We start from the raw sequence: 13,346 nt of genomic DNA, 5'->3' as shown, positions 1-13,346 counted from the left end.
GCGGGACACGTAGCACATACTTCAGTTGTTTTTATTTAGCGCATGGCCACCAGGGGGCAGGAAGAAGAGTTTAAAAATGCAGTTCATTGGCAAGATGGCAGAAAACAGTAAAGCCTAAAGTAAATATTTATTTACTGCATTCATATTAATCTAGAAGCTTCACTGAATATCAGAATGTAATCTATGAAGTGTGTAAATTGTTCAGTAAACGTAAAATTGTGAACTTTTAATATCGTACGTAATATCATGAGGTTTTGAATGTTGATATGCACAATTGTGTCGGCTAGGTTTTCTTACAGGCAATGCATACGGGAGTGCTGTGTGCTGCCACAAAAAGCACTGTGAAAGCAGAATTCGTATTCTACGTGAGAAATGTAATGTATATGATTGTAATTGTTTTAAATCATTCCGCACTGTAAAAGAGAACATCTGATCATGTACATGTGTATATTCACATGTGCTGAGCTGAATTTTTTCTTTTTTGTGAGTAGTAAGTTAAGTCCTAACACGCACAATTGTGTGGGTGCTGTTTTTCAGACGATAGTTCCTATTTTGTAAAATAAACTGTAAACACGTGTATTTGAGAGCATTTTAGTAATTTTTTTATGTAAAAACATAAAGTCACACCTCCAGTTTTCTTACAGGTCTGACAAAAGGTGCTGCCACCAAAAGGGCTGTAAAAGCAAAACTCATTCTCAGTGTAGAAAATATAATGTATACTTATGTTTGAACAAAGATTTTAATTGTTCCACACTATAAAATAGAACATCTGATCATGTACATATGTATATTCACATGCACTGAGGTAATTTTTTCTTTTTTGTAAGTAGTGAATTAAGTCCTGACACGCACAATTCTGTGGGGGCTTTTTCTCAGATGTTAATTTTCATTTTGTAGAATAAACTAAAAATATTCGTATTTAAGAGCATTTTAGTCAGTTTTTGACGTATAAACAAAAATTCACACCGCCAGTTTTCTTTCAGGTCTGAAAGGGATATTACAGTTCAGTTACACAGGAGAGATTTAAAAGTCTTTCTGATCAGAGTCTGCTTTGATTAAATAGCCCACCATCAAATCTATACTTCAGTTCCACACTTGTGTTGTTCGCAGACAATGTTTTGTGCAGCATGGCTGCCAGGTACAGGACAAGGAAGAATGGTACAGACATACAATCTTATTTAAGCCCATTTGGGATGGGGAATTCTTCTGATGTTTCATTCTGGTACAGCACCTGTCCAAACACATCATCACAGAATGCTTGGAACAGGCCAATGAAGTGTTCAAGACAGCCAAATGATCTTAAAATAATCCATACTGCTTTTCTGGGCACTGTATCAGAGGCCTTTTCCAGATCACAGAACACTAAAAACAGAATTTCTTGTTGTTCTCTGCACGTCTCCTGTAGTTGTCTCACACAGAAGATCATATCAATAGTGCAACTGGAGGGATGAAACCTACATTGAGATTCAGGAAGTACCTTCTTAGGGACTGGAGAGGATTCAACAGAATTCTAGCAAAGAGTTTACCAGCTATGGAGAGTAGGAATATGCCACGGTAATTGCCACAGATGCTTCGATCGCCTTTTTTACACAATGGTGACAACAGTGGACTTCTCCATATCAGCAGTGAACACTTAACTGGAAGTAAGTAGTAAAACCTTTACAAAATACCATACCATAAGAGACAGTTGTTGTTCAATCCATGGTATTCCATGCGCAAGTGCTTCGACATGGATTGGGGCTAAGTCATCAATTCATTTTCTGAAGACGATGCTTTTTCTGTTTGTGATGCCAAAATTATTCTTAGTGAAGTGGAAATTAAAAACGACCTTAGCTCCATTTGCTCATCATGTAAAGATTCCTGTAATTATTACAAGTCTTGAAGAAAGAGGCCTTTGGTTATACTGTATTCTTTGAAGATTTTGGGAGAGACAGTGACTTGATACAGGCAGTTCCAGGTAAGATAGGGAGTACAGTAAGTGATAAATTCAACAGAGTAAGGCCTCCTAATCCAGACCTAGAAAAAGAAAAGGTGTTGGCAAGATTCTCCTGTTTGTCATTGTTTCAAAGTTATAAATTCAACAGAGTAAGGCCTACTAATCCAGATCTAGGAAAAAAGAAAAAGTGTTGGCGAGATTCTCCTGTTTGTCATTGTTTCAAGTATGCTCCACTTACCTCAGTGGACAATGAACATTCTTTAACTCTCCTAATTTATAATCTAAGGAAACATCCTGTTGTTAAGTGCAACAAATAATAAACCAGTGTTAAAAAGGTGAGTCTGGCATTTTTGTTATATTTATTTGCAAATAACATTGCAATTTAAAATATGTCTTCTTTAACTTTCTACATTACATATTTAAAGCGCCTCTTTTTTTTTTTCACTGCCCTCTTCTACCTTAAAAATCCAGTCTCTAATTAATACTGTGAAAACAAACCCTTCGCCTTCATTTGGTTTCAGTGGTAATCGAGCTCCGAGTTGAACAGCTGATGCCAGGAATGTCACATAAAGATCATCTTCACTCTCCTGCCAAAGTTTTCTTCTGAATACATCGAGCAATCGATTTAGACGATAGGAATCAAACATATCTTCTACATTCAGATTGTCAATCTTCAACTGAACTTCGTATCTGGCAGGGTCTGTATAACATATAAAATAGTAATATACGTAAGATACAATCACGAAATATGTAACCCATTTACATTTGTTTACATATAAATTTACACATCAACCTTCTAGAAGAAACTTCAAAGGAAATAATAAGTAACATTTAAAGTGCTTGCACAATTCTTTATTGTGCCCAGGCACAAAATTAAACTTTATTTACTTCACTCTAGTTACTGCTGTGGAATTCCATTTCATAAAAACAAATGAATTCCACCACCAAGAAAGTCCACAGTACCTCAATAATGGCAAAGTTATTAACAAAATGGAAATTTCTTGTAATATGAGAAATGTTTGTATATAGAGGAAATATAGGTAATTGTGTCATTGCCTTTCCAAGGTTACCTGTTATGGGATGGAATAGACCATATAGCTAGTGACTCAATGCCAAGTGTTGGGCAGTGATAAACAACCTGATTCTCTAAAAGGGCCAATGGATTCTGACAGAGAAGATCCTTTAGTTGGGTGCTGGTCTCCTAGTGAAGGAAATGCCACTGAAACTCAGCAGGTAGCATCTGTTCTCCAGGTCATGGGTGGCTGCAAAAGGTGTCTGTTCTCCAGGTTAGGGACAGCCTCATTGAAAAGCAGTTAAGTATAAAATGCCTTTGGGTGTGGTGAACCCACCATAATAATAGTCTATATATAATAAGCATCAAAGTAGATCAGAACTAAGATCTTATAAGTACCTCAGAAGTGACACACAATTTTTTTTTGTCTCTCCAGGGAGGTGAAAGAAGTGGACAAAGATCAGTGATCCACAACCCGACCCAGGAACTCCCTGGATAAGGGTGATGGAAGCAGAAGATGAATAATTTTGTGAATTGACATAAAATGAAAATTTCAGAAATTAAATGCTGAAAAAATCTAGAATGACATTCTTTAGTCACAGAAATACAATATCAGACATGCCAACTTTCAAAAGTGAAAAATCAGGAGAAATTGGGCAGTTAATCGCGATGTATTATGACACATCACTCATGGCAGAACATGTACAAATTCATTATAATTCAATACATTAACAATTCTATTTGGCCTAGATATATATATAATCATTTACATGAGAATACTAAATACTGGACATTCGTGAACAGTAGGAACATGCGACTTCTCATCCTTCAACATGGTGATCACATTACAACTAATTGTTGTTGAACACACCAGTAGCTGACTTAGCTCTCTTCAGAAATACGAAACTAAATTTTTGCCCAAAGCACTTGCCTTGCTGAACTGATTTTAAGGTTAAAAGTTTCTCCAGAGTTTGTTCAGACAGCAAGGATCTGAACTGTGTTTTTGTCTTTGTGACTTTGCTAAAAAAAATTTCACATTCTGCATTGCTATGTGGAATTGATAAAATAGCAAGCAACACCTTAGAGAGTCTGTCTGTACGCCATCAGCTGATTTCATCTGACCTACCAATGCCCAATGAACATCAATTCTTCCTTTTGCCAGGTCTGTTTCTTCGAGCTGAAAGTTACAGAACTGGGAGTCCAGGATATCAATTTCTTTATCCAAACGTTACATTTCACTAGTCAAAATGTTTGGACACTTGTTAATGAAAAATCTAAGGCTAGAAAATGATGCCTTACTTATAGCAGAAATATCTGCAACTTCTGCATTAATCAAAACTTCATCTTTAAATGGAAATTTGGGTACCATGTAGTCACACGATGAAGAGAAACACTTTCTAACAGACTTAAAGAAAGAATATGCACTTTTCCTCAGACTTCAAGGTGTTCACTAAAACAAACGCAGAATCAGATCACAATCATCCTTTTGATTTGCTGGAGTATGATAATCTACATCAAGGAGAGAGGTGAATCTTTTAATAACCTGTGGTTTCACAAACCTTGCGATCACATTCTTCATTAGTTCCTCCAAAACTGACCTCAATAAGTGGATATGTGGCATACTTGACTGAAGGGCTACGTTTGGATTCACAAAGATAGTCATAAAACTTGAGAGAAAAACGAAAAGGATGTATGCAAATTTGATGAAAGGAACATGAAAAGTCGTTCTTCACGTGACAATGCAATGGCTCTTAGTGTCATCAGTAGTTTCATCTTTTTTTAGTGAAACTGATGACTGGGATTTCCTTTTAACTGAAGAGTGAGGTAAAATGTTATGACAATCCTTAAACTTTTCAGACAAACAAGACACATCTGCACTTAAACTGTGCTAAGGAATTTTGTAAGTCTTCAAAGTTCCCATCTGAGTATCCTTACTCACAATTTTGCTCCTGAATAAAGTAACCAACAGATCCCACTGAAACAAAATCCTATCTAAACACCTTCTTAGTGATAACCATCGAGTAGGCACATGCTTGAGAATTTTCCTGATCTCTGTGTTGTGTAAAGTCTGAAATTCTCTGAACTTTTCTTTCCTCTTTGCTCTCCTTTCCAGATAATAAACTATATCAATTATACTTTCATCTACATTTACGGGCAAGCACGCCGCACCCTTCTTGGCAGGAAGATTAATTAGGTGACAAGAGCAGCCTATGATGATTATGTTACTATTTTCCCGCTTCAAACATCCTGCCACAACATTCTTTAATACTACCATTACTGGAGCATTATCAGCACCAAGAGCTAGGCAGTTTTTTAATGGAATGCAGAATTCCCGAAAAGTTGAGAGCAAAAGATTGGCAATGTCAGCTCCAGTAGCATCCCCTTCTAAATTAGGCACAGCGAGTAGACAACTCTGAATTTCATTGAGTTAAAGCCTAAAAAATGTTACAACAATGGGATATATTTTCAAGTCGCTTTTATTGCTACCATCAGTAGCAAGAGAAAATGCATTCACCTGCAAATGTGATACAATTTTCGCCCGTTCTTCCATGCACGTTTCTGTAATGATAGCCGCTGTTTTCGATCTAGCACACCCATATCATTTAGCGATTTTCGAATCAGGAAACATTTTGTGAAACAAAGGCCCTGCGTGATCGGCACAATTTACAGACAGGTTATGTTCTACTATAAATGACGTAAATAACACCTCGGCATTCGTCACAGGATTTACATCTTGGTTTTTACATGAAAAGTTCAGTTTCTGGTTTCTTTCTACACACTGGACACTCTCCTTATGTTTTTTTGTTTGCATATGCTTGAGTATATCGCATTTCCCGCCATGTGCAACTGAAAAATCACATATACATATAGTACAGAATGTGAACGTTGGTCCCTTTCTCGGTTCACTCAAACACGGAAACTCTTCCCTATAAGCACTTTTAAACACTGCATCATATTTCTCTTTTGAGATTTTGGCCCAAACAAATATTAAGGCACAACACGAGCACTTCTGCAAGTCTTGTCCCGGGTAGAACGACTATGGTGTGCTACTTCTGAGGTTAAGTTACTCCAAAGAGAATGTTACTCGCTTGACTCGCTTGCAAAGAGAATGACTGTATTATAGACCAAAGAGGAGCACATGACTGGCCACTGCGCCCCGTGCCGCCATATGGTATCATTATTACAACTACTATCGACCAGCCATACTCAGCCATATATCGATAGAACCAGGAAATCCGCAGGAGTTTAAAATAATACGAAAATTACGGATATTGCTCTGAAAATCGGGAGATCGGGAGAAACGATGAAAAATCGGGAGTCTCCCGCCCAAATCAGGAGACTTGGCATGTCTGCAATATAATTGCGGCAATAGTTTCAAAAAGTCTCCTTTTAAAATTACTATTTTCCAGTTAAGGAAGAAATTGTTATTCAAATTCTCATCAGAGGTTGCAAAATGAAGTATGGTAGCAGCATTTAACAACAAAAGTGTCTATCAAAAATTTTGGAATCACTTCCCTTGCCTCCATGACTTCTCAGTTCTTCACAAGATATTTGGGCTTTAAGGTATTTAGGTTCATTGGTCAGTAGTAATATTTTTAAAGGGTCTGCCTCAATATTTCCACCAATGCTGTACTTTCTTTTGAAATAAGGAAATGTGGGTTAATACATGTTCTTCTCCTTTAAATTCATTCTATGTGGTTGTTCAAGATCCTCCCCAGACTTATCAGTTGGGTCAAACACTATCCCCACATCCCTTTCTTCTGTCAATTGCAATTATATCTAGGTAAAGTACTCCATTCCTGCAGCAAGACAGTGAACTTCTTCATGAACTTCAAAACCAGACTTTTTCAGGTCAATCTGAATGATATTCCTTAGAAGTTCTCCACAATGAAAATATCACAGAACATGAGAAAGGGTTTCAAACTTGTTGCCGTGTCTGCAATAGGATCCATCCTGAGATCTTCCAGAAAAAAATCATACAGGTACAATATTTGCTCTCTCTCTCTCCACTCACAAGTTGAAGGCTTTTTTGTCAAATGGTCACCAATTGTCAGGAGTATCTTCTTGATATTATACTAGTCTTTTTCCCTCTTTCAGGAAGTCTACACCATTTCTTGTATTCATGACTTCTCAGTTCTTCACAAGACATTTGACCTTATACTATTTGGCTACATCCATCAGTAGTAATATTATTAAAGGGTCTGCAATACTTCCATAGCAGAGAACTTCTAAAGAATATAATCATTCAGTTTGGAAAAACCAAAACAAAACACCATGGCGCACCAGCCATGAAGGACCATGGCCTACCAAGCGACCACTGCTTAGTCCGAAGGCCTGCAGATTATAAGGTATCCTGTAGACGGCATGGCAAATCCTTTTGGCCATTATTCTTGGCTTTCTAGACTGGGGCTTCTACCTCACCGTCAGATAGCTCCTCAATTGCAATCATGTAGGCTGAGTAGACCTTGAACCAGTCCTCAGATTCGGGTAAAATTCCTGACCTGGCTGGGAATCGAACCTGAGACCCTTGGCTAAGAGGCAGGCATGCTACCCCTGCACTGTGGAAGGTAATAGCTAAATGGCCTGAAGAAATCTGGTTTTAAAATTGACAATTGGATATCTCCTTAGTGAGGGATTTAGTGGAAATTCCATGAGGATTTTCTGTCTTAACTTCAGTCTAGCAATTACTCGTATTAATGTTGCAAGCAGACTTTCCATCTTGACCACAACAGGTCAAGACTTCTGTAATTTCTTGTTGTGGTACAGTACAGCATTAGCTGTGTGACACCAGGCAGGTACGAAATTTCATTGAGAGTACTTGTGATTAGATTATCAGTATCTTGTAAGAATTTCAAGGGAAGATGATCCAGTGAAATGTTCTGGAATGGATACCCCAGTATTGGGCACATGTAGCTGATAAAATCTGTTAATTTCTGTTCAGGTTTGAGTAAATAATTCTATGATAAAACAAGAAGTTTGCCTACTACAATCTGGATAATAGAATTAGGATTAGCTTTACGTCCAGAAAATTTATCCCCAAATATTTAATAGTTTGTTCACTGGAAACACTCATTTCCTCCACCTGAATATCTTCATAACACAGGGACCTATTGTAGACTACCTTATTTCCTCACATATAACTCGCATATAACCCGCGTATATCTCACATCCCATTTTTAACATTTGGAATTGCAGGAAAAAAATCCCCATACAAAACTCGCATTAATTTCTGATGTTGTCATAAAGAAATACGGCACATACGCGAACTAAAGTTTGGGTATTCCGTGGACATGCCTACATTAAATATCGGGACTGTACCAATTGCTGTTACGGTACTTTGTACTTGACAGTACAAGAAGAAACTGCTTTTCTTCCTACATGCAGAACGGTTGAGGGTAGCTGTTGTAACAAAAATACCTAACTTGCAAACCCCCACCCCCAAGGCCACATTCCTAGCCAGCCAGTCACACTCAGACATCCCTCTCACTCTTCTGTCTTTGTCAATAAGCTTATCGCCACCTTTCTGGCAAAGCTGACCATGTGAACTGGGAGTGCTTCTCTGTCCAGGCAGTCAAGTGATCACGGTATTAGGTATCATCCATTTGTTGTATTGTTGACACGTACCAGTATTCTGTCTTCGCGTTTCGTTGTTGTTTCTCAGTTAAGTTTTCCTTTGTAGGTCGATCTTTAAGTTATGGAGAAACATGGGAGTTATACTGCTGGGTTTAAACTCAAAGTGATAAAATATGCTGAAGAACATAGTAACAGAGCTGCCAGTCGAGAATTCAGCGTGACTGAGTTTAATGTTCACTACTGGTGTACCACCAACCGAACAGGTAAGGCATTCAGAGGGCCAAAAGCTGGTAAGATTCCTGAGCTGGAAGACGAGTTGCTTCATTACGTTACAGAGTAGCGAAATGATGGCTTTAGTATCTTACACGAGATGCTGCACTTCAAAGTGCGCAAACTAGCGATTAAAGGAGGAATCAGCTGTTTGGATCTGAAAGTTACCCGGGTTGGATCCATAGATTCATGACACAAAAGGGATTGTGTCTGCGAAGGCGAACATCTATCTGCCAGAGAATGCCAAGCAATTTCAGAGACAAAATCATAGATTTTCATCGCCATGTGATAGCGATGTGGGAGAAAAACAATGACCTTTTATCTCAAATTGGCAATGCTGATCAAACCCCGATAAAATTCGACATCAGTTTAAAAATATTACTAAAATTTTATTAGGATCAACCCATAATTTTAAACCGATGTACATTTCAATACGGACCAGACATGAAATTTGTAACTTGTAAACTTCGACATGCCATGCAACTAAGAAACAATGTTAGGTTTTGGTCCACCCAATCAATACACATAACTTTACAAGTGAACAACTATTTAATTAAAAACCACATTAAATATTAGGAACATGTTCTGTCTCTATTTGAGACTTCATCAGCGATAAAAATCACGTGGTGGATTACAAAACTCATTGTTCAGAAAATGAAACAAATCGAAGAACCCAATGCCTTTTTAAGGATTATTTGAGAAACGCAAAAGATATACATTATTTACACAAAATTACCTCACTTCTTGCAAAAAAAAAAACACACACACACACACAGGTAACTGTGCACAAGACTTCAGGCAAAGATCTATATTGTGACAGTTTCGATAATGTCTGATGGAGTGCTTTGGACAGACAGAGTGTTACATCTTTATGTTAGGTGGCTTTGCGCATATGTTAACCTCGTTGGTTACATCAATTTTCAGTTTTCATTTGATCTAGTATTTTATAAGATAACATTGCTTTTAATCGCTACATTCCTACTGACGTTTTTGTAATGACCTATGTTGACTTCAGTTAGGAAAACCACAAAGACAGACTTTCTGAGAATCCCGTAGCGAAGCACGGGTACATCAGCTAGTTCATCTATATATATAAAATAAGAGTTTTGTCTGTTCATTGCTCAGAATTTGAAAAGAATGGTATTTCTGTATCGGTCATGTCCACAGTAACAAGGAAATGCACTTAATACTTTTCCGCAATTTCTGTATGTCTGTCTGTCTGTCTGTCTGTCTGTCTGTATGTATGTATGTATGTATGTATGTATGTATGTATGTATGTATGTATGTATGTATGTATGTAAAGTCGGGGAATGAGCCACTATAATCTAGGCTAAAAATCATTTTATTCATGCTGAGTGAAATGGTACTTTAGGGGAAGGCCTAAAATTTTATTCTCACATATTTATATTATTAGTGGTCCTATCGATAAATACTAGATAAAAAAAGTTATATAGAATTAAATTTCCAATCATTTATGTATTATACATTTTTACCATACCGGCTGTGATAATACAGATATTCATGGCTTTATATTTTTGTTGCTAAGTCCATATCAATGCCGAGCCACCAGAAAATGGGTTAACAGAATTTAATGAAAATCGGTATATAGAGTCGGAGAATAAGAAACTACAGTCTAAGCTACAAACAATTTTATTCACCCTGGATGAAACTGCAGTTTAGGGGAAGGTGCCTAAAATTTAATTTTTAAACACCTATGTTATTGGTCCTATTGAAAAGTACTACATAACAAAAGTTATAGCGAATACAATTTCCAATAATTTATCTTTTATTCAGTTTTACCGTGCTATGATGAGAGTGGTATTTCAGAGTCGGAAGGAAACTAAATGTGAAGGGATACAAAATCGAAAGCGCATAACATTGATCAACAATAACATCACATTGACCATTGTTTGTTGTGATGTTCTTTGTCTCTTATGCTGCCACTCAACTCCGATAGATGGGATTACTGCTGCGTACCGAGTATAACAGCCTGACTGAATATTGGTGGGAATTAGCTGGGGAGTTAGAAAACTTTCTTGTTTAGCATGACATTCCCCTGGTTGATACATTTTCTGATACTGCTGATACGGAACACACTAGTTCATCATAGTATCCAGCTATTCGATCCCTACTCTGACACACTGTTTTGAATGAGCAATGTGCACACTTAAGGTAGAGGTTCACTTAGTAGTAGTAGTAGTAGTAGTAGTAGTAGTATGACCTGGTCTAGATTTACAACTTAGGCCTATTCCAAATTATAGTACCACAATTTACTAAATAACTCAAAATTCAACCCTATAAAGAGGCGTTTCTTAACAAAGGCTTCTTCATATTCACTTTTATTAAACTCTACATTCATTTTATTCCAAATTAGCAGTGAAGAGGGATTTCTCCTCTGGTTTGGAGGAAAAATTTGCCTTCAAGTCAGATAAGATTTTTCCGCCGCCAGTGTAGTGAACTGAGATTTTCCGACTCATCGGGTACTCCTAGGAAAAAGATTAGTAAGAGGGCATAGTTTTTGCTCTGGGACTCTCCACAAATCAACCCCCTCTCCCCGCCGAAAAAAGACTTAGAGTGTTCACAGATCACGGCTGTCTGCGGCTTGGTCTGGCCAGCTCCTTTGGACTGTTAGATCGGCAGCGTAATACCGTTCATTAACAGTGAGAAAATGTGTGGTTTTTCATTTCATCGTGTATTTCATATGAAAGCATTGCTTTTAATCACGCCATTCCTACTGACATCACTGTAATGACCTATGTTAATTTCAGTTTGGAAAACCACTATGACAGTCTTTCTGAGGATGTAAAAGGGAAGATGGAGAATGAGTGCCTGTCATTATAATGAAAATTCCCCAAACCTGATTGTGTCTGATGGTATGCATTTAATGTCAAAAACTTCATTTTTGGTCCGTATTGAATCAAGATTTACATTAAGAAATATGGGTACGTCACATATTTATTTGATATCATTATTGGGACCGGTTTCGGCAACTATACTTGCCATCATCAGCCTAAGAAAATTGATACAAGGCATTTAGAAAACTATGCTTACATAATTTTTTTTAAAAATTTATGTACAACTTGAACCATTGTCTTACACTGAGTTTTCGTATTGGGTGTACACCATAAAACTTGGATATTAAAATACAAAGACTAGAATAATTCTTATGAGATACAACACAAGGCATAAATATTATACAATCTTTTGAGTATAAAAATAGTAAATTATGTTGTCAAATTGCTTGTAGATGTTATAAAAGGTTGATTACAGCATTGAGTTTTTGTAAAAAACATTTTCATAAAATATAACTTGATTGGACATTAAGGGTATTCAATTGGCCCTATCGAATTATAAACATTTTAAAATTAAACATACAGTAAAATTGGCTGATTTCATTTAGAATATTAAAATTCATTATACAGGGTGTTTACAAATGAATATTGGAGTTTTAATGCCTTATAATATTGAATAAATTCAACTTACAGTTATAAGTTAAATGTCAACTGAAGGAGCAACTCAAACAGTTTTATTACGAACTTTACAAATGTTCAATGTGACTACCATTTGCTACATGGCATACATCAAGTCTATAGTCGAGTTCTTCCCAAACGTTATTAAGTGTGTCTTCAGTAATCTCAGTAACAGCTGCTTCAATCCGGTTTCTTAATTCAGGAAGGTCAGCTGGTAGCGGAGGCACGTACACATGATCCTTGATGAAGCCCCAAAGGAAAAAAATCGCATGGCGTTAGGTCGGGAGAACGTGGAGGCCATGCCAAGCAAGTCCTTTCATTGGGGCCCTTGTGGCCTATCCAGCGCTCGGGTACAGTGACGTTCAACCAATCGCGTACGTTGTAATGCCAGTGAGGTGGCGCACCATCTTGTTGGAAAATGAAGTTCTCTGGCTCATTTTCTTCCAACTGAGGGAAGAGCCATTGCTCTAGTGTATCGAGGTAAGAAATACCAGTTACAGTACGTTCACCATAAAAGAAAGGCCCATAAACCTTTCGCCGGGATACGGCACAAAAAACATTCAGTTTAGGGGAATCTCGTTACATTTGTACCAACTCGTGAGGATTTTCTGAGCCCCAGATGCGCACATTATGAGTGTTTACATGTCCACTAAGGTGAAAGACCGATTCATCACTGAAAACAACACGATTCATAAACTCATAATCATGTAACAACATGTTGTTTGCGAAGTTGGCACGTAATCTGTGGTCTGCCGGCTTTAGAGCCTGTAATAACTGTAAACGGTAAGGACGTAGCTGTAAGCGTTTTCTTACAACTTTCCAAACGGTCGACGCAGGAAGTTGTAATTCACGACTAGCCTTCCGGACTGATTTCTTTCGGCTACGAGTGAATGACTCTCTCACTCGCTCAACAGTCTCTTCACTTAATCTTGGTCGTCCCTTGCTCTTACCTTTACAAAGGCAACCGGTGTCTTCAAACGTATGATACCATCTGCGAATGTTATTATCACTTGGAGGATCACAACCGAACTTAATGCGGAACGCACGTTGCACAGTAACTACAGATTCTGTCTTTGCAAACTGC

The 13,346-nt window shown here is 37.5% G+C and overlaps 1 protein-coding gene across 3 annotated transcripts in view; it reads right to left on the bottom strand.

The window, feature by feature from the left end:
- Positions 1-13,346, bottom strand: part of Scgalpha (sarcoglycan alpha) — a 286,058-nt gene that overhangs the window by 173,238 nt on the left and 99,474 nt on the right. For all 3 annotated transcript variants that reach the window (XM_067144290.2, XM_067144291.2, XM_067144292.2), the window contains exon 4: positions 2,435-2,636. In XM_067144290.2, coding sequence (XP_067000391.1) covers positions 2,435-2,636 — 202 coding nt within the window. The remainder of the gene's footprint in view (positions 1-2,434; positions 2,637-13,346) is intronic.

This window comes from Anabrus simplex, chromosome 3 (genome assembly GCF_040414725.1).
Source record: "Anabrus simplex isolate iqAnaSimp1 chromosome 3, ASM4041472v1, whole genome shotgun sequence".
In the NCBI taxonomy this organism is placed as follows: domain Eukaryota; kingdom Metazoa; phylum Arthropoda; class Insecta; order Orthoptera; family Tettigoniidae; genus Anabrus; species Anabrus simplex.
Note: the sequence above shows the minus strand (reverse complement) of the source record. Positions and strands in the feature narration are given on the sequence as shown.